Below are 26,231 nucleotides of genomic sequence, written 5' to 3'. Positions count from 1 at the left end.
GGCTGCCCAGTCCCAGCCGAGAAAAAGGGAACGTCATGGCCCCTCCAACCCCTCCCCATCAACGATAAGGGATAAGGCCAACTACCGGCAGGAACGACTCCAGACGGGGAGACACCACAACTGTCATGATGGCAGCGGATTTCTTAGCGCAAACTTTAGTTCATCTCTGCCATCATCGCCGCCTCACCAAAGAGAATACATCAACATGACGTTCGTTTTCGGAGCTTGCACCGCTACCACACCGGGCCTCTCTCCTCCAGCTACTTGAGATGAACCTCTGGCAATTATCTCCCTGGACAATGCCGCCAAGACCCAAAGAAACACCTTTGCCATGACTCAAGGAAACGGAGATCCCAAAATGTCTTCATCCATTCCCAACCCCCCGATCGGCACTCGGTCTCGTCGTCCCAACGGCGCGCTTGAGGACTTCCTGGACAACAATCCGGATCTCGAGCTGGGAGGCTCTAAAGGCTTCATCACCGAGCGTGCTCACCACCGGAAAATCTTTGGTATTCACAATCTGAAGAAGGGCATAAATGCCATCGGCAGTGTCGAGTTTACGGCGATCCGGGGCCCGCACGGCACGATTCCCATCCGGATTCTGTATCCCGAGTCCGCCGAAGACTGGAGAGACAGAGGCGAAGCAGGTGCACTAATCTATTGCCATGGGGGTGGATACACCGTAGGAAGCGTGGATGAGTTCGAAAATGGTTTGAGGCTGGTGGCAGAGAGGTCTGGCTGTCAGGTCTATTGTTTCGACTATCGCCCTGCCCCCGAGTTTCGATATCCTGTTCAACTGGATGAGTATGACGCTGTGATCGACTGGGTTCAGAGCGAGGAGGGCAGGAATCGAGGCGTGCGTGCCGATCGTGTTGCTGGCGGCGGTGACTCGTCTGGAGGCAACCTGACTGCTGCAGTTTGTTTACGGCGCCGAGACAAGGGCAAGAAGCCCCTCTGTGCCCAGATCCTGGTCTACCCGACGGCTCGCCTTCCATTTGACACCCTGGCAGCAAAGGAGAATAGCTCGGGCTATTACTTGCACACCAATGGTATCTTCAGCTTTGCGGCGCACTATATGCCAAGACCATCAAAGGCGAATGGTGAGCTGCTTTGTGATTTCAGTGTATTCCCGACTTTGATGTCAGCTGACACAGCGCAGGTCCTTCCCCACTGGATGCATACATATCTCCCGGCTACCAACCTGCAAAAGATTTGGCAAACCAGCCCAAGGCGGCTGTTATCACAAACGGATTTGATCCCTTGAGAGACGTGGGCATCGAATATGCCAGCAAACTGAAGGAAGCAGGTGTCGATGTCAAGTGGGTTCATCATGAAGACCTAATTCACGGGTGGCTTCAAATGACGCCGTGGTGTCACGCTGCTGGTGATGCAACTCGAGAACTGGGGAAGCTTGTGGGAGCGATCGTTTACGGCTATGAAAAGGAATGATCCCGCTCGAAACAGGGCAACTCTGTCATGGTGTCGTGGATACTGCATTGTATGCTCTACCTACCTACACGTTTGATATAACCGTATATGTGCCGTACATGATTCTATCCATCGCCCAAGCTCATGATGTGGGGTTTAAATCGTATCTACACCAAGGTATCCTCCCGGCTTGACAGACCATCCCAATTTGAGTTATACTCTGTGGGTACAGGTAAGGGTGAATCAAAATCCGACCCCGTAACCGCTGAAGCTGGCGACAGTGCCCCGTTTATGCTGCCACCCATATCAGCGTCGAGACCATGATTCGTAATTTGACCTGCCAGTTGTCCATGAGTATTTCCAACACATCCTAGATCAGGATCAAGCTTTGTCAAACTCGGGTCCATAGTTCCCTCCCCCTCAGCTAGGAACCGCCGTCCATCTATATTCAAGACCAAATATTTCTTTATCGGATCACCCTTCTCATCAAATGTTGCTCTTGTATACTCCCCCATAACCTTCATGCTATCCACATCCGAGTGTATACCGGTACATAGCCACCTGTTGATGGGATCTATTCGACCTCCCTCATCCCGAGCCGCCTCCTCCAGCGATACCAAACCAGCCACAGACACAAATACTTTGGCATCCCATGCTCCTGTCCGCCAAGTCATTTTTCTGAAAGCCTCGAGCGCCTGCCACCTCAGGGTCCGACTAGTTCGGCACTTTGTCGCAATCAATATCAGGGGACCGGTGACGTTTCCACCGGAGAGTATAAATCCGTTCGTGGTCATGGACTCTCGATCCTCAGAGAATTCGAGGGCTATGTTGAGCAACTGGCCGAAATCGGGCTCGCAGTTGTCCAAAGCTGTGCCTGCTGGATCCAGGCACCAAGCGAGGCAGATGAGGTCTGTGTAGCATTGTAAAAGGAGCAGTAACATTATCTTTCTAGTTCGAACGTCTTCAGGGCTGACTGCTGCTTTGTAATCAGATAGCACTTGCTGCCATTGGCGAGATGAGTTCCAAAGTTGTGCTTGTTCTGCCCAGAGGGAGTGTCTCTCGTTTGTTGGAAGGGGTTGTCCAGCAAAGGTACGCTGCATAGCCTGCGAGATAAATAACAAGCACCGTGTGTGAAAATTGCCCCAATGAAAAGTACACTTCACTGCGCTAGTTTTCCCAAAGACCGGGAGGTCGTTACATTCATGAGAAGAGCTGGGGATTGTGTAATAGGGTGGCGGGCTGGGACGCAGGTTGGACGTTCCACTCAAAAAAGGGAGGATGTACTCCATATCTTGCGTGTCTTCGTCTTCGCGGTTGACATAGTTGGTAGGCCCGGTGTTCCGGCGTGTTGCGTCCCTAAAGGTTGTTATCGAGTCTCGAAGCAGTCGGATGCCGCTTGTCATAAGTCCATCGGCGGCTTCTACGTCACCCTGAAGAAGTTCGTAGCCGACGAGAAGCAACGTGATGACAAGAAGGTTTCGGGCGGACATGGTATCTCCATCGTCCCGTATTCGTTGTAAACACAGCGATATTGCCTGGTTTTGGTGGCGAACGGCCGCCTGGTAGTGGGGATTGTATATATGGTGCCAACGAACATGAGAGTGTGGAGGGGACGGTGGCGAGCCAGACGATTGTCGAGCAGGTGATCTATCAAGCCTAGCTTCAACAAAGAGAGCCTGAGAAAGCGCGCCAATGGCAAGTACGGCGTGGTTGACACAACTGTCCCGAATACCCTCGCAAAGCACAACCCGGGACCAAAAGTCGGCGTGGAGATAGCCAGCAAGATCGTTGACAAGGGTATACCGGAAGAAGTCATGGTAGATTATGTCTTTTTCGGGGCAGAAAGGCGTTGCACGTGCGGGACGTATCATCTGTAACGGCCGCGGGCCTCCTTGAATAGTTGCGGACTTGCTAGACGACTTTCTTGCTGCTTTTTGATCCGTCTTGGCGAGATAGCCATGGCACTCCATGCGTGCTTTTTCACAGCGGGAACACGTCGGCTTGCGCTCATCGCACTTGACATGTCGATTCTTGCAAGTGATGCAGCCGGTACGGACCTTGGGGGTACTGGCACGCCTTTGGTTGGACGGGAGAGAGACGACCGTGTACGGGCCAGGTGTGTGGGAGGGGGATGCCGATGGTGCCATTGTATGAAGCGGTCATACAAGCTCCCATAGGGTCAGGATTTATAGCACGACTGCATATAGAACCTATCAGACACTATTCACATCTGGCTTTGAACCGGCTGAAACAAGCTGATTTTGACGATGAAAGGTTGGCAGATGACCTCGGGAAGGAGCTCATGTGGACTGGGACTGTTGACGAGCGATTTGGAGGGCCCTCTCGAGAAAGAAGGCCCGCGCCAGCAAAGTTATATCCCATTGTTATTCACCACCTTTGAACCCAACTTCGCCCTGTCGGTTCTGCTGGAATGAAGAAACGGCCCCCAACTCGCTCGTGATGCCAATTTTGATGAAGCTTGTCGATGAGATGGAAGGCACACCAGTGTCTTCTGCTTGGCAGATGGCCCGTGCAAGTGGGATGCTTGACTTGCTCCGCCTCCCTCCGCGCTCCACTGCTCGTAAACATGTCACCAATCAGCATGAGCAATGCCCCTGAAGACGACTGAGCTGGTCTGAGCCTTGGAAGCGGGGAGAACCAATCTCTGCCCCGCCTGACAAGCTTTGTCAAAATGTGAGTGCGGAGAAATTGGAATGGCACTCTATCCCGCAGGCAGGAACACAGTACTGTAGGGTATATTCTAACTACCAACATGGCACAGGCACAGAGAAACGGTCAACAAAACCACGAGGCCTCCCAAGGTTTCTAAGCAACTAAATTTGCCTGAAAAGAAGATTCACTGACTGGCGTGGATCGACAAGGCACTATGAGCAGTCTGTTCGACGGCCCGCATTTGCGAGCCCTGTGCGAACTCGGCCCGTCATCCCCATTGTACACCAGGCATCGAGCTTCCTGTGCCATAAACCTGCACCAAGCAGAATACAATTGGTTTAATCAGGGTACAGTGCAGAGCATGAAAGCTCTGTGGCTTGAGATGATTGGGGTTGGCCTGGAGAATTCACACGTGGGATTTGCAGCAACCCGGGCCGGTCCAGGTGCCCTGTAGGGCGATGAGCGTGACCGGCTTTGGCTGCGCCATTGCCGAGATGCGGGTGGCAGGCGGTTGTGATGGAACCTTATTTATCTGTGAGAAAACAAATTCTTCAATTATGAGTCGACAGCAGCTCAGCGGCAAAGTTGTCGCGCAACTGGAAGCCACAACCACGAAGCTCGCCCACCTCGGCTATCTCAGGCAGTGTTTTATGGGCCGCAAAACCAATCAGATCGCGAAGCAGACACCTGGTGCCTCGTGTAGGAACACCATCTCATCTCAGGAAAACATAGGTGAAACAGCATTATCGGCAGCGACCCATGAAAATTGAAATCCCAGACCATGCAATCCTAGTTGACTTCTTCATTTCCTGGAAGCTATGGCATAATATTCTCATGCCGGGCCGAGAACCCTGCGCCACATGCAGACTACACCCTGCCACCGTCATCAACCAGTTCATCTACCTACCGAGACAAAAGATATTGATGTTGTAGCTTTTCCGGTTGTCTTAGATCCCAGGGACTGAACTCAAGAGTTTGTCAAAGTACACCGTAACACTAGGTAGCTAACCACCCCGAGCCTAGATTCTGTCGGGTTTGGAACTCACACAGCTGATACGAGGCATGGGATAAAACTGATGTTATGATAAGAAAGACATCCAACGTAACGTACCATACCCATGTATAAAATCTACTCCACGAGCATGCAACCCATCTACCAAACTCAGCAGCGTCCTGCTTGCCTGAACTGAGTCTAACCATTAAAGTCCACCCTGTTGATCTGCTCCACTGAGCCCTGGTTTTGCAACCTGCATCGATTCCTGCTCCGCGGATTAACCAGGTAATCGGTATTGAGAAAAGACAATCGCTAGCCAATACCTTAGGTACTCAACTAACCGTAACAGCCAGCTTCTCAAAAGCCCCCGTGATTCCCCGAATCTAGTACGCACCAATAACTACTTTCTATTAAGTAGCGGTAATCCTTCTCCACAAATCCTGCTAAAGCGACACCAACGACACTACCTATTTGGGAGCTCTCACAACCTAGAAGACTGTAGTCATAATCTTAGAGTAAACACCTGAACAATAGAACTCGTTCTTGTAATGTCACCTACCAAATTCTTCTTTACGAGCTCTGACTGATCTCGTGCAGGGCTTTAGAACTTTCAGTCACACAGGTACGTCATAAACTAAGTATCCATAGTTTGACTTTGAGGCACAAACAGATATTCTCCATACGGCACGTGTATTGACAAGAGATTCGCCGAAGAGAGACCGGCTGGCACGTCATCCGAATCCGCCTTACCTGAGAAATGCATACCCACAGGAGATGCTATCATCACTTTGACCTATCCAAAGAAAGTGCAAGCGTACTTATCCGCTAGAAAGAACAAAAAGATGCTTTTCCTTGTACAGGCCTGCAATTGGGTGCAGATGAAGTATGCAAATAATCATGCCTGTTGATGGGTAAGGAAGACAAGACAACCTTGGAAGCCAAAAACAAATGTAGGGCGGTGGCCTAGTGAAGTCACTGCCCGCGGAAGAGAGGCCAAAAAGGCAGGGAAATTGGTTGACAAATTGATATTTTAGTGTTGTTGTTAGTTGTTTGGAGTAAAAGTAAACAGTAAGTAAAACCCAGCCTTAAGATCAAGCCAGGTGTGGGTCTGGTGAAAAATAGGCCCTTTGTAGGTGCCCCACAACAAATCAACGACCCAGATCCCCTTCTAACAAACAAGTGAACTTTGCATCCACCCTCACCTCCAACAAATCTTCAGCAGTTTTCATGATGACGCCATCATGCGTGTCTCGCCTTCGTCAACTCTTCTCGCAACCTTGCGAGTGCCTTCATGACTGTTGCCTCCCGTATTCTTTCTTTTGTCCCTGGAAAGTTGAACGGACCAAACGCCTTGCTACCAGTGGGGCTGGCAATGCCGATGTAGACCGTCCCAACTGCCTTCCCATCTTGCTTATCAGGTCCAGCAACGCCAGTAGTGCCAACTCCCCACGTCGTGGGACGAGCGTCGTCATGTGTTGTTATCCTGCGCGCACCTTCTGCCATTTGGGAAGCAACCTCCTCATGACACCCCCTGCTGTGAGAGACTCGGCAACCCTAACAGTGGCGTTCGAGGATTTAAGGAGCTGTATCACATCTGCTGCGATGTCGAGCAGAGTCTCTGTGTTACGGGCCAGAAAGGCCGACATCTTTTCTTCGTTTGGACTGTTTCAGGTATCCCCCTTTGTAGTATTTTGATCGGAATGAAGTGAGGACTGGCGAAAAGCCCAAAAAAACAAAAGGATTTGACTTTGGGTGTTTTTAACCTGCAGGTAGGTAGGTAGGTATCCACCGGCGGTGAGTCACTCAACTCTTGGTAACTTTCCAGAGTTTATCTAGCAACTTTGGTGGCGTCACTGGTGCCTTGAACCTTTTCTCCCTGGGAGCCAAATGCTGACTCGAATCCCACCGAATGGTCACAATTCAACCAAGGAATCATGACCATTCTCAGAGAAGAGAGCGTCTAATGTGAGGTACCAAGACCCTAGTGTACCTGTCATTTTCAACTTCAAGAGCGAATCCCAGAGTAAGCCCTAGACTAGATGTTTTAGTCCACATGACTCAGGCAGCCACATCACAGCTCTTACAACATCTTATTCAGTTTGCCTGCTTTTTTTCTGACCGCAATTGCTGGTTGGGCGGTGAGATTTTAGGTCCAGGACTTCATACCCACTTGGCCACCTATCACGCGAGGTTGGCCTATATCAGCTTTATAATGGTAGCCCGTAACCGGCTACCCAGGATAAAGGATGCCGGAGTAATCGTGCATCTAATCGAAGCCTTATGATATAAGGCTACCAGACCGAACCACTTCCTAGTTAATAGGCATGGCTAGAGCAACTGTCCGGAGATTTGAGTCGGGTGCAGTAACAACCTAAACGAGTCATCTCATTTCTTGGAGAAAATTTATTGTTACAGTCAGGATAGATAGGCAGGTACAAGTAACATAGTTAATTGATTGCCTCGGCCATCAAGCATGGTTCTTACACCTTGCATCGAATTACGTACCTACCTACATATCGGTCCGTGATCATCTTCAATGGTATTCTTGTCTCGATGTGTAACTCAGAGAGGACTCCGATAGGGATTAGGGCTGTAGAAATCTTCTGAAATGCCATGCATTTGTCAATATTAACACATGCAACTAACAGTTCGTCATACCGAGACAATCCTGATGCTGAGACCTTCTCTTCACATCCCATACAACAGCAAACACTTTAGTCAAAGGCAAGGATGCAAATTCCAGATTATTTTCCCGCTTGATTGGCAGCGGCAGGTTTATTAAGACCACGTTGTGTCCATCTGCAAAGCGGACGGGAGCGCTAATGAAGGTATTTCTCCGCAACAGGTACATGACCGATTACCCGGATTCAGGGTGACTCGATGTGCTAAGAACGAAACAACGGAAATTTAGCTGCAGCGGTTAAATAGTCAAAAGATGAGCCTCAACCCACGGAGTTGGGAGCCGAAGTGCTCGTCTCAATCGACATCTTGGTAGTCACGTCGGTAGATAAGTTCGGCAAATAAAAAGAAAAGAGAAAACACAGGTTTTGTTTTTGACCAGTTGTTGGTCCCGAGAAGAACAGCTCCGTGCTTAAAATGGAAGTTGGGCATGACGACTGGAGCTAACCTAGCCAAGCCACGGAGGTATAGCTGGGGTCGTATCGACCTAGTTGGATTGGCAACAGAAATTTGACACAAGCAATGCCTGACAAATGAAGAGAATGAAAAATTGACCAGGAAACATATGAACTGACTTGACTTGACATGTACTTAACAAGACAGCAATATCTAGGTACACTGGTATCCAAACTCGTACGGGAGCGTCAGGACTTATACTCCCCGTTTTGAATATAACTGATTGTGTGTACTTGATTGTGGCTCGCTGTCGCCACAGTCCCACTTCAACGCATGTCGAGAGTTCTTATACGCGCGGCTAACTTCGCATGATCTTGAACATTGCCCATGATCTTGGCGCGCTGGACTTTTCTGATCTGTCTAGCTGTGAAAAGCTCGGGAGAGTGATCCGATTTAGTCATTGGATCTGGGGAGCATCTTAGGCGAGCCTCAATTGGGCTTCCCCCATGTCTAGGGAAGCGCACCGTTGCAACGGATATCCATTGCCTGGTATTCCTTCCCTGGTCAGTGTTGCATTTTTGCATTGTTCAAGCAAAACAACCAAGCCACCTAAAATCGGTAGTTGGTACTGAGTCGTTATTGGTGCGCATCTTGTTATGAAGGCTCGGAATGAGTTCACATGAACAGGACACTGATTTGAATCATGGCTATTTCCATCATGTACTCAACAGCCCAAGAACAAAGTAGCGGGGAGATGTAACCAGAGATTCACTCCATGTTGCATTTTCACGGATGTCTTCCGAAATATTTCCCTAAGGCGATTGTCTCAATCCCTAACACGACTCACCAGGTAGGTAGGTACTGTCGAGCTGGGTATATAAGATGGGTAGCTTCTTTCCCACATCGGCTGGCAAGGGAGTTAGTGCCAGCAACAACCTCAGCGACGTCTAGCCATCATGCAGTTCTCAACTATTGCGCTTTTGGCGCTTTCCTGCGTCACTCCGGTCTTGGGCGCACGCTCTCCTGGTTGTGGCAAGACACCAACCATTCGCAATGGTCAATACACGACAACCGTGAACGGCAAACAAAGAGAATATATTGTCCGCCTCCCTGACAACTATGACCGCAACTTTGCGTACCGCCTTGTCTTTACCTTCCATGCTCTTGGAGGAAACGCTCAACAGATCGCCAACGGAGGGGGCGGTACCCTTGCCTGGTACGGTCTTCCCCCCTTGATGACAGGCAACAACAGTGCCATCTTCATCTCGCCCAATGGTCTCAACCAAGGTTGGGCCAACACCGGTGGCGAAGATATCACTTTTGTCGACAATATGGTGCGCACTATCGAGAATGATCTCTGCGTTGAGCAGTCTCTGCGCTTCGCCACCGGCTTCAGCTACGGTGGTGCCATGTCCTACTCTTGGGCCTGCTCTCGTCCTGACCAGGTCCGAGCCATCTCGGTTCTTTCCAGCGCTGTTCTCAGTGGCTGCAACGGAGGCACTCAGCCTGTGGCCTACTACCACCAGCACGGTACCCGCGACTCGGTCCTGAGCATCTCCATGGGCCGCCAAATGCGTGACCGATTTGTCCAAAACAACGGCTGCACCCCTCTTAATCCCGAGCCTCAGCCCAACGGAGGCCGCTCCACCAAGACCGAGTACCGCAACTGTCTCCCTGGCAAGCCCGTTACCTGGGTTATCTTTGACGGAGACCATAACCCGTCTCAGCAAGACCAGGGAAGCAACACCCCCTTCGCCCCTGGTAACACATGGGAGTTCTGGAGACAGTTCCAGGCCGATGGGAGCAGCAACCCCAGCCCCGAACCTACCTCCAATCCCGGCAATCCCCAGACCACCTTGATTACCACCTCTCGCGCTCCTGAGCCCACAACCGGACCGGCGCCCGGCCCTACTGCTCCTCGCTGGGGACAGTGCGGTGGGCAAGGGTGGAACGGTCCCACCATCTGTGTCTCAGGAACCACTTGCACAAAGTTGAACGATTACTATCATCAATGCCTTTAGACGTCGGTGCCCCGAAGATGTGCAGGTAAAAGTAGGGCTGGGGAGCAGATTGGAGGACGAAGAAGAAGAAGACGGGACTGTAAATAGGCTGTTTCAGTTTGTACATACATTATGAAAAATGTGTTTATTCCCATATGCAAGAGACTTCCAACCCACTGCGGACCTGCTGTTCCCCCTAATTATTGAGCCTTTTGAAGGTTCGCATCTCGTTGAGGACTTGAGGATTGACTACTCCCTGAGACCATGGAAGCTAAGGCACTTCGGACGGATCCGAAAGCACAATGCACGTCGTGGTGAGGAAAAACCTATGGCGCAAGAGTAAACGACCTTTTAGACTCCAGATACAAAATTATTGGGTTTCTCTGCAGAAAGGGGACAAACGGGGTAGTGTTGATGAGGGTTAGGGTAAAGCTTTGCACGATGACTCAGCCTGGCAGCCCCCCTGTAAGGTCGAGCTGAAAGTGGACACAGAAGACGGAACCAAAAGTCTGGGGAAGCTTTCAGCGGCGACATCCGCCTTTGACGGGTTCAGGCCGTCTTGCAATCGACTGTGTGCCCCTCGCCAACATCGAAAGAGACTGCGCAAAATGTCCCTGCGATAGTTGGCATTGGGTTATTGACGATACAAAGCCACAGATTTACAACCATGATACTGCGACCGTGGCTTCGACTGCCATCGCTGGCTTTGACAGCTTCCTTTTTCGGCCATGTTGCCATTGCTTCCAGCGCAAGCCACCACGAACTCTCGCTGCCATCTTACCACTATGGTGCCCCCATTCGGGTTGAGTGTATGAATCGCAGCTCGTACGCTTGTTTTCTTCTTCGCCCTGTCCCAAAATCCCATCGTTGCATACACTGACCTGCGAGTCGCAAACCACCAGAGAAACGGGCGAACACGTATCCCTCCCCGACTCCCCAACCCACGAAATCCAATGGATCCCTTTCCCGATCTGCAACGAGACGTCCTCACCGTTAGAATTCCGGTACGGAATCGAAGAAGAAAAAAATTGCACAATCCCCATGATTTCTGACCCCTTCTTCCACCTCCTCGAGTTTTACGTGCACGCCGATGCACCCCTCGCCTGCCGACTGCCCGCCCGGCCCCCGCCGCATATCGAAGTCGTAGGCCAGCGACAGCCCGAGCAAGAATACATCCCTCTGGTTTTTGCGCTCGCGGGGACGCTGCAGCTGAGCCACATGCACATATCTACCCACATGAATGTTTTGCTGCACAGCACGCCCAAGCAACATGTCCATCCACACGACAGCGGTGTTCTGGATTCTGCAACAGCATACTCGACGAGCCCCTTGACACATATGGAAGGCGGGGACACTGTGAGACTGGTCATTGGAGACCCGCTGCCTTTCAAGTTCAGTGTCAGGTGGTTCCCTACTCCTGCCCTGCCAAAAACTGAGGGAAGAGTCGAGTGGCAGGGGATGGGAGGGCATATATATGCTTCCACAGTGTTTTATTCACTGCTGTCCTTTGGGGCCGGAGTTGTCGTGGCGGGTGCGTACTTCTTTGGAGTCATATTGCCACAGCGGTTGAAGGGGAGAACGCTGGGAGGCGCGACACCGTTAGGATACGGCGTTGGAGTCGGGAATGGATGGGGTTACTCTGGTGGTGGTCAGAAGAGAGCTATTGACTGAGAGGTTGTTTGGAATTGACTGGGTATCGCCAGACAGGAATTGGAGTGGACGGTGGGAGTTGGGCGCTTGGGGCTTCATGACATTACAATGTTATTTATATAAATGCAACGGCGGGACTGTGGAAAACATGTTTTCCAGCTACTCCATCTCATTGTTTATATTTCTGGTGCATCAAAGGTAGCTACGTACGGATGTGAGAGAACACTCGTATTTGTATCTTACATCTACCTTAGCTACCTTATTCTAGGCATCATTTGCATACATTTGGAGCGTTTGCAAAGCTTGGAACTTGCTCACAAAAAATTGATCCAGATGCAGCCCACGGGTGTTTTCCCTCTCCCTCCTTTCTATTTAACCTTGCCTGGTCCATACTCAGACATCACACAGCCTTGGGTTCTCAATACCACGACTTCCGGCCCAAACGTTTTGCCCAGTTACTTCCGACGATGTCGCCAAGGCGATGGGTTGCCCCAAGCCAATCTTCACTCGGCCTTCTTCGATTCTGCCGCCGCATCCGCCGCCTTGAACCGGGATAGAATGCGTGAACCCATGTCAAACGCCCCGAGGAGAGCTGCGATGTTGTGAGCCAGCATGTCACAACCTTCATGCAAAAAGATCCTTAAAACACTTACGGATGAACACAAACGGCGCATAGTACGCTGATCTCAGCGTCCACAGCTGACTCTCGTCCGCCCAGATAGTCTTGTCCCAATAAAATGTATCGTGAATGCAGACCGCTGTGGTGAGTGCATTGTAAAGCGCATACACAAAGAAGAGTAGCTCGTCGGGGCCGCTCGTTCCCTTCTGCCTGATCCCCATCTTGTACATGGCGTAGATCATGACGGGGAGAAGAAAAAAGAACTCGAAGTGTATAAAAAGCCCCATCCAGCTGTCATGACCGGAGGCTGTTTCGGGCGACCATTGTACAATGGGGTCGTTGAACTTGGCGATGTAGTCTTGTTTGGCTTTGTAGGCGAAGTGCAGAGGCGCGTCAGCTGGGACGAGGAGAGAGGATGGGTAGATGACCTCTTGGAGATCGATTACTGTTGAAAATCTCTTGAGCACAGTATCAATGACAGAACCGGGGTATCGATCTTGACTTACAGACAGTGATGGGAAACACGATGTAAAACCACACTAGCCAGACGTTGTTTCGCCATGTCGTATTCTCGACTGCCATTTTGACGAGGGCTTTCCAAAGACTGAGTTTATAAGACGGCGCGAAGACAGCAAAAGTAGAAATAGTAAGTTGAATTGGCGTGGTTAATTATCCTCCGAATCTTATTGTTTTTCGCGCCCAACAGACACATCCGACTGAACCCCTGCCGTCCTGCAGATTGGAGCAATTGGGGGTTCGTGCGGGGACGTTGATGCGGAGAACACCCCGGCAAGTGCTTCTTGGTGTGCATTGCGCGGTGTAACGCTGCGGCACAGTGGAAGAAAAATTATCTTCAAGTCAACCAAGCAGCAGGACCGTTTCTCATCTTGGATGGAAAGTTCTTGCAGCTATTTCAAGAAATTAGAAGGTGAGATGGCCGAGCGGTCTAAGGCGCCACGTTAAGGCATTCCTTAATCAATATCTCCTAGCAGATTCCGTGGTCCGAAAGGGCGTGGGTTCGAATCCCACTCTCATCATTCACTTTTGGCTTTTACAAGATTTTAATTCCGAATATCAACTAACAGCTCCCCTCCCAGACTTCATACTAAGGAGTTCATATGCTAATGAAGCGCCGGGACCTCTCCTTGACTCTTCTTAGCCACCTTTTTGACCCCGCTTCGGAGTTTGAGGCTGTCTCCTCCGATGAGGGATGATCAGGTTGCTGATGAGTAGGTTCCATGTCCACACTCTCCATGCTTTCTGTGAACCTGCTAGCAACCTGTTTCGTTGTTTAGTTGAGGGTTTCCCAGTATTCCAACAGCTTGTCGGATTCAGCATCTGCTACATTCCGTGATACCTGTCATACCAAATTGAAACAGTCGGCGAGCCAGAGGGTACACTGGGTTGTGCAAAGCGCACGTACTCCTCCCCAGCGGCCTCTTCAAATACTCTCTTGACCTTCTTGTCTTCCTCGGTGATAGGGTCAAGGGTGAGGTCGATATGCCAGTCCTCACACTCTTCGTCTGCTGCTTCCTCGCCCAACTTGCTGTTCCACAGATACGCGGGGGGCTGACAGATCATAAAGGCAGGCGCAAATAGAGCCGAGTCCCAGTCAAGAATCCCTTCTATCTTGGGTTCATATGTGGATGGGTTGATTGAGATCATTATGTTGCCCGGGAAAAGGTCCCAGTGGCAGAAGGTGTGAGGAATGTCATTGAGGTGGTCTGCTTCCCCCATACCGGTAGCCACTCGTGCCAAAACCTCCATTTGATTGTAGGTATCCTCTGGATCTTTTTCCAGATTTAACACTTTTTTGTAATAGCATAGTCGTGGAAGTAGAGAGCGGGCGGTGTCCTCCGGGGGAGACGAACTATCGAGACGGCGGACTTCGGGCGGGTCGCCAATAGCTGTTTGCAGAGGCGCGATGAAGACATTTTTGGAGCCAGATGAATCCAGCACGAGCTGGCCAGGCTTGTTGTTGAGGATCGAAAGCATCTGGTTGACGACCTTCCCAAGCTCGTAGGCCAGCTTGCACCATCCCTCGTGAGTAATCTTCTGCGCTTCGTCCTAATTGATGAGAGTCTCGTGTGCATTCACTCCCCGGACCCTGCTTTTGATAACATATGGCGACTCCAGCACGTTGTCGGAAGTACTATCGTAGAAGATGACATCCGGCGACGGTATTTTGGTATATTCTTTCACGAAGAGAAGAGGAGCTATATCTTTCTCCAAGTCCTCTCTCTCATGGTTCCATAGGATACGGACGACGTATTCCAATCTCCCTTATGCACTGTTGCCATTGTGGGTGATCCCGATAACACGATTATATGAACCGTTGCCGAGGCTTTTAACATCAAGATCTTCCTCGCGGACATTCTTCCAAAGAACTGCTCGCGCCAGAGTACGAATGCGGTGTTGTTACGTAACAAAAGGTTCCACTTGATAAATGATGGAATCTGGTTCGGGTTTGACGGAATCTTCACTATTCGATCCTTGTCCCGCGCTGGCGCTAGTATCCGAATTGGCATCGGTAGTGACATCTTGCTGGACAGCATCCTGATGTGTAGAGGAGGGAGAGCTAGCGGCTGCCATCTTGTTAGTCGTTTTGATGATCGAGGTATCTGTATCTATGCGTAGTGATGCCTTTGGTGATGGTGTGGGCGTGTCGAAAACCGGCTGATAAAAGTGTCTCTGAGGCTCTGTGAAACCGTTTCAACAGTTTCTCTTCGTCGTGGCTCTTAGCAGCCCAGAATGCTTTCCACAGAGCCAAGGTTTAAGATTGCTACTTGTTAATCTGAACTACCACGTTTCCTTTGCGCTGGCCTTTCAATCACTGGAAAGAAACCTTATGTTCAAGATAGATAAGGTATCTTCAAATGCAGGCCTTCGTTGTTGTGTGGAACCCGTTTCAGATACACTGGGTGGCAAAACAAAGGAAGCTGAGAAAACACTGTGTTGTGGACTGAACAAAGCCTGGGAGGGGCGTAAGCTCCATACTTGAATCACAACGCAAATGACAGTGATTTGCTGGTCATCTAATGACACAGCATATCCCAAAGTTGACCAGACCCTACATATGTACCTTGAGTACCTCTTCTGTTGCCTCGCAGCTACTCATACTCGGCACCGCGGCTGATTGGTAGAATAAGGGGGATAATGTCATTCTAGAAAAAGGGTAATGCCCCCATAGAACTTCTCTAGAATAAAGTTCAGGTAAGGGGATTCTGTGTGGAATCATATCTGCTCACATATGCCACCCATGACACAAAGGACGTATTCGTGTTGTTTAACCTAACTTAGGTACTTTTGTGTTATCTAAATACATCTTGAATATACTCTGCACATACCTACCTACCTTAGGTCCTCGGCTGGGTGATGGCTCCTTATGCACTCGGGAAAGGCTTTGAGCACATGCAGGGCATTAGTGTTGCAAAATTAAAGAACTACGGAGTACAGGTAGTTCTACTTTTGTCAACAAAGCGGCATACAATACTCTCCAGAGGGGCTGATCTACCTATGCAAACTGGCAAGGCTTATAAGTCGGGTCTCATCCCTACGTTCAAGAACGATGATAGTACACAGCACTCACTCGCAGTTTCAAGTATCCTGTCACCACAGACATTGAAGTCAAGTAATTACCAACATTATTCCGTGCAACACTTTATCTCTATTAACGTAAGTCGCGACCAAAGCTATTTACTTAGTGAGCTACACTGACTACCTAGCCTGCGACAGCTATCATTTATCTATCATTAACATGGGTGGCATCAGAACAAGAACGGTTCACCATTTTCCGAAGCCAAGGGCGACTGTCGATCCAAGACCGGTGCTGGCTACTGCATTGCGCACCAGGAGCCCTGCCCGATCCACACCGAGTGGTTCAAGTTGAAAACTGGCGACTGCAGTAAGTGCACAAAGTCAGCTCAGAGAGGTGAAAACCAGGCTAGAAAGGATAGGGAGAAGTCCCCAGATCAGTCTGCAGAGTCAAACAAGAAGTCGAAGAAGAAGGATTGTAATATTGAAAGGAGCTGAAAGTCAAAGAGAAGGTAATAAATGCCCAAAACAGCCCAAAGAGTAAAACAGGGGACAAGAAGGCCTAAGGTGTAATGCCTTACGAAGCGATAATAGTTGTTGTCGCTGTCGGTTTTATATAGCTCAATGTTGAGGATAGGAAAAAATAAGTTACTTCTAGGTAGGTCAAAGTTGAAGCGGACAAAATATATATGTAGGCATGCAGATTGACGACAATGCCTCAATACGTCTGGCTGTAATTTGCCCACTGCCATTATGAGAAGAGTTCTTGGTCAAAAAATGTCTATGTTGAGGCTGGCAAGTCTGACTACAAGGTGAAAACGCTCGTTGCCTGCTCGCCATGAGACTTTTTGTGGAACCGTCCTGTACCCCCCTTTCAGTCATCCTCTGAGACCTGTTTCTGTGTCCGGATCTTCTACGTGGTTACATTACTTGCCTCATGGCTTCGATCTATCTCCACAGTCTGGATGTTTTCCGCGATTCCGCTGACCACCTTTGAAAGCTTCTTGATGTTCTTCCAAAAGCCTCGTAACTTCTACATCGCCAAGATCCTAGGAAGTATATGTGCCCTTCGTTCAATACAGGTAGGTACCGTATCTGAACATTGTCGAGCCAATCTGTAGGTCGAATCATATGCAAAACGCTTGTACCGCTTACCCGCAGCATCATCAAAGATCCTTTTGAGGATTTTGTCGTTCTCCGTGGTAGTAAGGTCCAAAGGTTTGATCAACATGCCGATCTTCGCCTCGTCACTCTATCTACTTCTCGTATAGTTATAATTCCAAAGATGGGTATACCAGCGGTTCGCACATCATGAAGGCGGGAGCAAAAATGCCAGAATCCCAGTCTAGGATTGCTTCCAAGTTTGTGACAGCCTGAGCTGAATTTGCCGTAGATGTAAGGTAAATATCTTCAAGCAGACAGATGGGCAGATACAGCAATCTAAGAACCCGATCTTGCTTCTCTTGGCTTGTGCAATCTCTCTCTTCGGATTGGCACTGTGGTCCCAACCCTTCGGACTCAGGATCGGATAAGCCGGGCTACATATTGAGAGGGGTTGCTGCACGACCCCTGCAAAATCACATCATCAAGTAATCAATAGTTTAGGGCTAAATGCTATTCGGAATAAAGATCCCGGAAATGCCATCTTGGTTGGTATCCCAGAAGGAAGCAAATGCAGTTTCATAACGATGCTGTTGGCTCTGCCTCCCTGTATATTAGATGCACTAGTTACGGTGTCAGCGGTTCGTAGTGACATCGTCCCTCGCCAGAGCTGCTATTTTGCGTTAGCGCTTTGCGACAGGTCCTTGATACCATCCATGCCTTCAATATACTGCGTATGGGACATATGCGTACCATCGCCTCATGCCGAGAAGCTCTCAGGACTTAAAAGAGGCCTCTACGTGCCCAGAAGTCAGAGTGGTTCATGTGTTTCGCCGCGCCTTTAATTTCTCTCCAATAATGAGGTCGCAGTTGCTCTCTCTTACTGTTTGGTTGCTCGCTCACAAAGTTGTTGGGGCTGCTCTAGGGAAAGCTCCGGAATTTGCGACCGTCGTCACGCCCAGAACTGTTCTGGCGAATAGCTATGATTTCATCATTGCTGGCGGGGGGATATCTGGGCTAACTGTTGCTGATAGACTGTCAGAGGACCCATCAGGTAGGTTTGTCAGTTCATCAGAAGCGACTAGCAGCGGAGATTTGCTAACGCACAACAACAGTCAATGTCTTGGTTATCGAGGCCGGCATTTTCGATCAGGATGAAGACAACATCTTGATTCCAGGACAGTTTTTCACCCCGTTCCCATTCCAGTACATGTATCTTCCGTTGCCCAGCGTTCCACAGACGGCTTTGAACAACAGGTCATTCAATGTGCCGGCTGGGAAGGTGGTTGGTGGTGGCTCGGTCCTCAATGCTATGGTGTATGTGAGACCTGGAGCAGAGGAGCTTGATGCATGGGAGCTTCTGGGCGCAAAAGGATGGAAATGGGACGATTTGCTTCCTTATTACAAGAAGGTCAGGTTTATCGACAGCGGGCGGTTGGATGTCTTGTTAATATTGATGACAGAGCGAAAATTTCACCGCTCCAGATCCTGCATATGCAGCTGCTGCGAACTTTTCATTTGATCCCTCTGTTCATGGGACAACCGGGCCAGTGCAGGCTTCATTTCCGAGCTTCCACTTTGAAGGAAGTGGTTAGTGGTCATTATTTCCTTGTTTTTGTTTCCTTGGCTGACAATGATAGGCATTTGGTTTGAGGCCGCAATATCATCAGGCCTTCGTGCTGGCGGTGATCCACATGCTGGTGATGGCTCAGGCGTAGTCTATGTCCCCTCCGTTACCTCTGGGACCACGAGAACTAGAAGCCATGCTCGACTGAACCATTTCACACGTGTCCAGCCGAGATCAAACTACCACATCCTAGCCGGGCATACCGTTGCGAAAGTGCTGTTCGATAACACCAAGAAGGTGACTGGGGTTGAATATCTACCAACTGGAGGCGGGGAGCGTCTTACAGCTCAAGCCACAAAGGAGGTTCTCCTTGCGGGAGGCGCCGTGCATACACCTCAGATCCTGCAGCTTTCCGGAATTGGTCCCAAGAAGGTTTTGAACAAGTTCAATATCCCAATCATGGTCGAGCTTCCCGGCGTAGGAGCCAACTTTCATGACCAACCTAGCATCATCATTCCATACAATGGCACGTGTGTACCTCTCAGTTTACCTTGTTACTTGAGTGCTAACTTGAACCTGGCAGTCACCAACAACATCTCGCCAAACGTGGGAACCCTAAACTCGGATCCAGTCTACGACGCTGAGCAGCGAGCTCTTTACGATGCAACTCGCCAAGGTCCTTACCAGCTTACTCGTGGTCTCAGCACCAACCTTGCGCTCCCTCCCCTCTGCAACGCAACTTCTGATTGCAAATCGATCGTCTCTGCGGCCCGCAGAACCAACCCCTTTCGATACCTTCCTGATGATACTCACGCCACCGTCAAAGCAGGCTACGCTCTTCAACGCGAAATCATTCTTCGCCAACTGGAAGGCCCCAAGACTCCCGTGTCGATGATTCATTGGGATACCGCAAACTCCGTCAGGATGTACTTCTTCAAGCCTCTGAGCAGGGGGACTGTTCAGATCAACTCTACCAATCCACTCGAGTGGCCACTGATTGACTTTCGCACAAACGTTGATCCCATTGACGAGGATTTGATTGTGGCCTCGTTCCTCAAAAACAGACACATCATGTCTCAGCCCAGCATGGCTGCGTTGAATCCCCTTGAGGCCGCACCGTTTAGCAACGACTTCACTGATAAGAATATCCTCAAGCAAATACTGAGAGGGGTCACTGAGCCGTCGAGTGCCCATCAGTGTTGCACAGCAGCCATGATGCCGAGACTACTGGGCGGCGTGGTGAACTCCAAAATGAAGGTGTATGGCGTCAGGGGCTTGAGAGTGATTGATACGAGCTACTGGCCTATTGTCTTGACTGCTGCACCTACAGCCACGACTTATGCTTCCGGCGAGAAGGTACGCAATCCTTTCCCTCTCTGGCAAAAGTGTTTCAGAACTGACCGAAGACACAGATTGCGGATGCTATCAAGGCGGAATATGGGCTACAGAGTCTCTAATGACCGCTGGGAAAGAGAAGCATGATTAGCATGTTGGTATTGCTTTGTTATATTTCCAAATAGATACTGCTGCCTTTCATGCGGTGATTTCTACAGTCCATTCCCACCATTCATGTGCGCCATGACGCCTCCGGCGAACCCTAAAAATGCTACCATAAAGCCCCCAATAGCAAAGCCTCCTTGCACATCCCCTTGATTAACAAGTGTGGCCCAAACCACCGCTGTGGAAAGGCTGAGTCCAAACCCAATACAGCCATAGAGAAGCATAGCCGGCCAGTTCATGCCCTCTTGAAGGTACAGGCCCCAGCCTAACCCAACCCCTTTTATTGGACAAGGCTTTAGTGGGTTGTCAACCTTTTTGGGCACTCGTCTGAAGAGAATCGGCAAAGGCTCGGCGTGCGACGGATGAGAAAACAGATGCATGAGGTGATTTGCTCCAATTGGTGGTATGTGTTCTGCCGGCTGGGGATTGTAAACATACGGGTCTGTACCGTGGGGAAGAGATGGAGAGTGGCAGATGTCCACAAGCTCTCGAGTCGAATACAGCTCTAATTTGACAAATTCTATGGCTTGTACTCTTCTGAGCTGGCCCCATAACCATCTTTTAACCGAACGTGCTTTGAGATACTGACGCCGGAGGAGTTGGAATAATTCCTGATCGGAGTTGATCTGGCAAACCTCGGGTTGAGCGAGTCTTGTTGCAAATCGGAGAAAAGGAACACAAAGAAGAAGGAAGAGGTGTGTAGTATAGGGTGCCTGCTGTGACAACTGCGCGCAGGGATTGCCGAGTTCGAGGCTCATGTTTCCACGCGAAGACTTGTGCTCTGGTAAAAGAGGGTACTGAAATTTGCGAAAGATCTGTGTTGTCCCAGTCCACATCTGAAACAGTACCCTGGCAAATGAATTTGGGTGGCTTCTCGGGGTATTTTGAGCATCTAGGTTATCATACTCCAGTTCAGGCTGTTTGGTGTTTTGGTATCGTAATTCGGCTTCAAGCTGTTTGACTGCCCCAGGCACGATTTCAGTAAAATCATCGTAAAGGTTCCTCCCGCATTTCTGAAGGTCACAAATCAGTAAATACCAAGGGTGTGTACAATTGCCACCTCAAACTCACACAGGTCCATGTTATTCTCGTCTTCCCGTCTTCCAGAGGCTTTTGCCTTAATTTTGACACCATGTTGCTTGCCTTGGTAATCATAAATTCCCAGAAGCTTTGTTGGACGACCTTCGGACACTGTCGGTTGACAAATGCTTTAACATTGGACTGCAAGTGCAGAACTGGGTCGGTTTCGAACAAAAATACCTCGGCAACAGCAGTGACCAAGTCGAAGGGTTCATCTTCGGGCCCGCTATCACCTTGGTCATAATCTCGCCTTGCACCGATATTCTCACCGATTTCTTGATCTTCAATGATGTCATTATTTGCAGCAGCACTGTCGGCTGTCCATGTCTTGCAATGAGCCTCGGTAATTCTCCGAGCGATATCCCTCCGAGATCTTCTGACGAATCTAGCGGCATCCAGCTTCACTCGCTTCTCTGGTCGATCTTTTGTGTTCAAGGCCAGATTCAAAAGGTCGATAGCATACAGCTCGAGAAACCGGGCTATGTTGTGGTTGCTTTTCAAACGAGAGCCCGACAGTTGCACCGTGTGTGACCACAGGAATTGAAGGTCTTGAAAATGAAGGAGGCGGTGAAAGATGGTCTCAATTGCGTCCGGGTCGACGGAGCTCACGGTAGATGGCACGGAGATGATGCTATCCGGATCAGAGACTCTTGATTCGGCATCTGAATCTTCCCAGTCGTAGTGGACTGGTGTTTCAATCCAGGCAAGGTCGTCAAATATCCCAGGACGCTTTGCCACTGACTCAGGGTTCAAGGACGTAGCCACAACGCGGATGGGGCTCGCGATGGAGGGCTGGATGCTCTGGTCCAAACCAGTCTCATCCGATTCCTTCACTTGCTTCGAGTACCCAAGCTTAACGCTTTTTTGTGCAGGTGTAGCAGAGCCGTATTTGCCGTAGTCTTCGAAGTGACTGGTGTGGTCTGCACATGCGTTACCAACCAGGATCGTACGATGTTGAACAATATGTCCTGCTCTGCCATGCGCACCACATTTGTCAACCTGGTGTCGATAGTAGAGGCAGCCGCAACTACTGTATCTTTCGAGAAGCTGATAGCACATTGCGAGATGCTTTTATCGTGGAATATCGAGTCGCGATGTTGTGTGCCCGCCCATGGAGCCTGTTTTGCGGGTGTTTCTGTGTGAAGTCGCACCATGGCCATGCTTGGACCCCGCAATCTTGTGGGAGGGCCACGGGGACCTCTCTTGCCGCCGGAACATGCTCGGGAATATAGCTGATTCACACCGAATCCAATATCACTGCTTACATAACACGAAGAACCAAGTTTGCACATCTGGTCACATTCAAAGGTACTAAATTGAGCTTTCGAAAGATAGAGTAGATATAACTAAGCAGAGAGTTGGATCTATGAACGCCTTATTACCCATCTTATCCCTTTAATAAACAACATGGCATTCTGCAGTCCGGCAGGATAGACAGTTGCCAATTAAACATCTGGTAACTGACAACAAGCTGGAACTAGTCAAAAACGTCGACCGCATACCTGACATTTCTCACCCCCTCAAACCACTTTGCAATCTCCCCCTCCTTTGCCTCGTCACCAAGCACAACCCTTCCCAAGGCACTTCTCACACCATCTCCGACTGCCCGACTGCCACAAACGTACACTCTTGCACCATTGTCCCACAGCTGCTTCACTTCGTCTTTGTAGTTCAGAACACTGTCACCGACGTATTCCCGGTCATTCTGTCTGCTATAAGCCCTTGTCACTTTCACAATATCATCAGCCTCCCACTTCTCAAGCTCGTCACAATAAAGGTCATCCCAGTCGGGGTGCCGGCAGCCAAAGAAGAGCAACGCTTTGCCGAGTTTATTACCCTGAGATGCTAAGGCCGCCCGTTCTTGAATGAAACCACGGAAGGGGGCTATGCCCGCTCCGGCGGCAATCATCACCACCGGGGTCTCGACATTGGAGGGTAGGTGGAACGACGAGTGTGATTGCCGGACAGAGACAAGAAGTCTATCCCCCTGCCTTAGGGCAGACAGATACGACGTAGCGACACCTGCGAACAAATTGGCGGGGTTGGCCAATGACTGGCCGGAGAGGAGGGTGTAAGTGAGAGTAGCCTTGGAAGGTGATGCCAAAGGGGAAGAGGAAATCGAGTACTGCCTCACTCTCATCGGGGGGAGGAGTGAGAGGAATGTGCCGAAGGGAAGAGAGATGGAAGGATATCTGTCGAGAATGTCCAGTAATGATAGCTGAGGGGTGATGATGGTCGAAGTGTAGAGCTCGGGGTTCGTGGAAAGAGCAGACAGTGCTGCTTTGTCGGCTGCAGCTGAAGTGAAGTTGGAAAGTGTTTGTACGCCCTGGGAAAATGTCAGTCATTTAGAAGCAAAGGGTGAAGAATAGAAACGGGCGTACCCTCTTGGTGACAGGTTGCAACAGCTCAACGTAGGAGCCAAGCACCTCGTGGACTGGCACTGGTCCTCCAGTTGGAAGCGTCGTGTTCTTACCCTCAGCCCCACCGGCAACCGTGATATGGCTATCCCAAGCCAACCCAAACTTTCTCATCACCCGGTTGATACTCTCTTTGGGATTCACCGGCAACACGGCCAGATAGTCCCCAGCGCGGTATGTCATACCTTCCGGAAGCTGGACTTCGAGATGCTTCTTTGGAACCCCATTTCCCTTGGTCAGAGTCTTTTCCTCCACCACTACAGCCTCCTCAACGTCTTGCCTCAAAGTCGAAGCACGAGGGGTTGAGAACTGAACCTCAAGAGCCTGATACCTACCACCACCCACAGCAGAACCATATTTTGACTTGATGGCAGGCCAGAACACGTTGTCTTCCCATTGCTCAAAGTCGGTGAACATCTCACCTTGGGAAACATCTGTCAGACCGAGATCGCAAATAGGGGTAGCGCCCTTTTGTTCAAGAGTGTTGTAGACCAGACGAGGGACTTTGTGGAAGGTGTTGGCCCAGTCGCGGTGGCCACAGCCAAAGACGGCATAAGAGGTTCCTTTGAGGGAGGATGTGTCAGGCAAGTCTTTGATCCAGGTGACAAAATCGGTGGCATTATCAGGCGGCTCGCCTTCGTAAGACGCGGTGATGAAAGCAACAGGGGTGGCGTCATCTTTGTGGAGCTGGTTTGCTGCTGCATCAAGCGCATCAATGATTGTTGCATTGTATCCGTGTGAAGGGGCGTCCATGGCCAGCCTCTGGGCAAGCGCCTCACACGTGCCAGTGTTGGATCCGTAAAAAATGTTGAGCTGCTTGAGCTGTGTCCCTTTCTCTGTCGCTTTGGCGTGCGGGTGTTTGGAAAGTGTGCTCTTCTCCAAAAGGCTGCCGTTCAGTTGTCTCTCCAGCTCGGTAGGTGTCAACCCGTGCCTCAGCTTGGCTTTCATCTCGAATCCCTCAGGCTTGGTGGTCAGAGTCTCTTTAATCTTGAGCTCGTAGGACGGATCCGACATCTCAAAGTCAAAGTTTTGCACCAGCATTGCCATTATGACCATAGCTTCTTGCCAGGCGAACGCGCGCCCTATGCATCCTCGCTGACCATTTCCAAAAGGCTTCCAAAACCCGGGATGTTCTTTGCTGAGCCGATCAAAATTCTCATCGAGCATCCTCTCAGGGATGAATTCGTCAGCTGTTTCCCCATAGACCGCTTTGTCTCGATGCGACCTCGCCAGATAGAGAAGAACGACCTGACCCTTGGCGATTGCCCATTTACCCCCGATAACTGTGTCTTCGAGAGCCTGAACGCCGTACGAAGGAATGGTCGGACATAGTCTGAGCGTCTCTCGAAGAATGGCAGTAATGTATGGCAACTTTTTCATGTGCTCGGCCGTAATCGGTCCTTGACCGATCACCTCGTCGACCTCCTGGCGGGCCTTCTTCAGCGTCTCTGGGTTCTTGAGCAGCATCACAAACGCAAAGCTCAACATGCCACTTGTGGTCTCGTGACCTGCGATCAAAAAGGTGATGAGGTTGTCGATGATAGCCCCGTCATCCAACTTCTCGCCTGTCTTCCTGTCCACGCCATCTAGCATTGCCGACAACAAGTCTTTTCTTCCGTTTAGATTGGCTCTCCGGGCATCGAGAACTGACTGAGCAATGTCCCTCAAGGTCTTGATGTCAGCAAAGTACTTGTTGCTTGACCAGAATAATAGACTGGACAAGAAGTTGCCCTTGAGGGATCGGTTTCCAGACTCGGTCAAGAAATTGGCCATTGCGGTAATGAAAGGATGCAGCTCGTCGTGATAGTAAGAGTTGAATCGGAAATTCATCGAACACAGGGCAATGGTGTCGAGGGCAAGTCGGGTGAAGTCTTCACTGACCGCAATGGATTGCTCGGGGCCGTGGCGAGCCCACTTCATGACAAGCTGGGCAGCCAATTCGTGCATCTCGGGAAACATTTCTTGGATGGGCACCGGCCCGAAAGCAGGGGTTAGGACGCGGTGGGCGATACCCCATACTGGTTCTTCTGTCGGGGTGGTGAACATCCCGGCGGGAACGCCATTGCGGAGTTGCTCGAGGTCAGCAATGATAGGCTTCTTGAAGCGTGTTTCATCGGAGACCTCATGGACAAGGGCTGCTGTTGTCTACATTTCCATGGTCAGGGCGCTTTGCTTATAAACTAGACGTGCATCAAGGACCTTACAACAATGGCGGTTGTTCCCCAAGGTAGCACGAGGCGGTAGATTTCGCCATATTGATCAGTAAACTTATCAAGGGACCTGAGGGTGCTGCTGGTATCAATCTGCAGCACATTTCCCACAATGGGGTATGCACGGGGACCCTATTGATACATTGTGTATCAGTAACAACCAACCTGAAAGTTTTCTCAAAGGAGTGACCCAGAAACCAAGACCAAGAGATGAAAAAGGAATATATCATACCGGTAAAGGAAGGCCCCCGAGAGCCATGATTTCTTTCTTACGGGGAAGACAACAACGGAATCAAGCTGAAGTTAAAAAGTGAAGATTAAGGCAGGGGGTCCAAGCTATAAGTAGGCTTCACCGCCGGTTATGAAATCAGTCGCATGGGCAT

General features: G+C 50.1%; 9 protein-coding genes and 1 non-coding gene across 10 annotated transcripts; 4 read left to right on the top strand and 6 right to left on the bottom strand.

Annotated features, from left to right (window-relative positions):
• Positions 1 to 5: 5 nt before the first annotated feature.
• On the top strand, positions 6 to 1,560 carry QC761_124540 (uncharacterized protein). The gene is made up of 2 exons (XM_062875709.1): positions 6 to 1,100; positions 1,160 to 1,560. The coding sequence occupies exons 1-2, from the start codon at positions 332 to 334 to the stop codon at positions 1,447 to 1,449; spliced, it is 1,059 nt and encodes a 352-aa protein (XP_062736310.1). The 5' UTR covers positions 6 to 331; the 3' UTR covers positions 1,450 to 1,560.
• Positions 1,561 to 1,595: 35 nt separating this feature from the next.
• Positions 1,596 to 3,575, bottom strand: QC761_124530 (uncharacterized protein; the record flags this gene model as incomplete). Its single annotated transcript, XM_062875708.1, has 1 exon — positions 1,596 to 3,575. One exon carries the CDS (start codon positions 3,573 to 3,575, stop codon positions 1,596 to 1,598), a length of 1,980 nt encoding a protein of 659 aa, XP_062736309.1.
• A 2,759-nt stretch (positions 3,576 to 6,334) lies between these two features.
• On the bottom strand, positions 6,335 to 6,598 carry QC761_124520 (uncharacterized protein; the record flags this gene model as incomplete). The annotated part of the gene is made up of 1 exon (XM_062875707.1): positions 6,335 to 6,598. One exon carries the CDS (start codon positions 6,596 to 6,598, stop codon positions 6,335 to 6,337), a length of 264 nt encoding a protein of 87 aa, XP_062736308.1.
• Positions 6,599 to 9,052: 2,454 nt separating this feature from the next.
• QC761_124510 (uncharacterized protein) lies at positions 9,053 to 10,353 on the top strand (the record flags this gene model as incomplete). Its single annotated transcript, XM_062875706.1, has 2 exons — positions 9,053 to 9,088; positions 9,112 to 10,353. 2 exons carry the CDS (start codon positions 9,053 to 9,055, stop codon positions 10,189 to 10,191), a joined length of 1,116 nt encoding a protein of 371 aa, XP_062736307.1. The 3' UTR covers positions 10,192 to 10,353.
• Positions 10,354 to 10,672: 319 nt separating this feature from the next.
• Positions 10,673 to 12,164, top strand: QC761_124500 (uncharacterized protein). The gene is made up of 2 exons (XM_062875705.1): positions 10,673 to 10,995; positions 11,073 to 12,164. Exons 1-2 carry the CDS (start codon positions 10,838 to 10,840, stop codon positions 11,839 to 11,841), a joined length of 927 nt encoding a protein of 308 aa, XP_062736306.1. The 5' UTR covers positions 10,673 to 10,837; the 3' UTR covers positions 11,842 to 12,164.
• Positions 11,970 to 13,195, bottom strand: QC761_124490 (uncharacterized protein). Its single transcript, XM_062875704.1, has 3 exons — positions 12,946 to 13,195; positions 12,474 to 12,884; positions 11,970 to 12,412 (listed from the first exon to the last, which is right to left on the bottom strand). The coding sequence occupies exons 1-3, from the start codon at positions 13,019 to 13,021 to the stop codon at positions 12,324 to 12,326; spliced, it is 576 nt and encodes a 191-aa protein (XP_062736305.1). The 5' UTR covers positions 13,022 to 13,195; the 3' UTR covers positions 11,970 to 12,323.
• A 171-nt stretch (positions 13,196 to 13,366) lies between these two features.
• On the bottom strand, positions 13,367 to 13,476 carry QC761_0028180. Its single transcript has one exon. It is a non-coding gene; the product is annotated as a tRNA-Leu (tRNA).
• Positions 13,477 to 17,744: 4,268 nt separating this feature from the next.
• Positions 17,745 to 20,522, top strand: QC761_124480 (uncharacterized protein). The gene is made up of 5 exons (XM_062875703.1): positions 17,745 to 18,128; positions 18,190 to 18,485; positions 18,538 to 18,664; positions 18,715 to 19,997; positions 20,054 to 20,522. The coding sequence occupies exons 1-5, from the start codon at positions 17,837 to 17,839 to the stop codon at positions 20,096 to 20,098; spliced, it is 2,043 nt and encodes a 680-aa protein (XP_062736304.1). The 5' UTR covers positions 17,745 to 17,836; the 3' UTR covers positions 20,099 to 20,522.
• On the bottom strand, positions 20,189 to 22,366 carry QC761_124460 (uncharacterized protein; the record flags this gene model as incomplete). Its single annotated transcript, XM_062875702.1, has 2 exons — positions 21,213 to 22,366; positions 20,189 to 21,154 (listed from the first exon to the last, which is right to left on the bottom strand). Exons 1-2 carry the CDS (start codon positions 22,278 to 22,280, stop codon positions 20,189 to 20,191), a joined length of 2,034 nt encoding a protein of 677 aa, XP_062736303.1. The 5' UTR covers positions 22,281 to 22,366.
• Positions 22,367 to 22,468: 102 nt separating this feature from the next.
• On the bottom strand, positions 22,469 to 26,107 carry QC761_124450 (uncharacterized protein; the record flags this gene model as incomplete). The annotated part of the gene is made up of 4 exons (XM_062875701.1): positions 22,469 to 23,547; positions 23,603 to 25,783; positions 25,843 to 25,980; positions 26,081 to 26,107. The coding sequence occupies 4 exons, from the start codon at positions 26,105 to 26,107 to the stop codon at positions 22,699 to 22,701; spliced, it is 3,195 nt and encodes a 1,064-aa protein (XP_062736302.1). The 3' UTR covers positions 22,469 to 22,698.
• Positions 26,108 to 26,231: the final 124 nt, after the last annotated feature.

This window comes from Podospora bellae-mahoneyi (assembly GCF_035222275.1).
Source record: "Podospora bellae-mahoneyi strain CBS 112042 chromosome 1 map unlocalized CBS112042p_1.2, whole genome shotgun sequence".
Classification (NCBI taxonomy): domain Eukaryota; kingdom Fungi; phylum Ascomycota; class Sordariomycetes; order Sordariales; family Podosporaceae; genus Podospora; species Podospora bellae-mahoneyi.
Note: the sequence above shows the minus strand (reverse complement) of the source record. Positions and strands in the feature narration are given on the sequence as shown.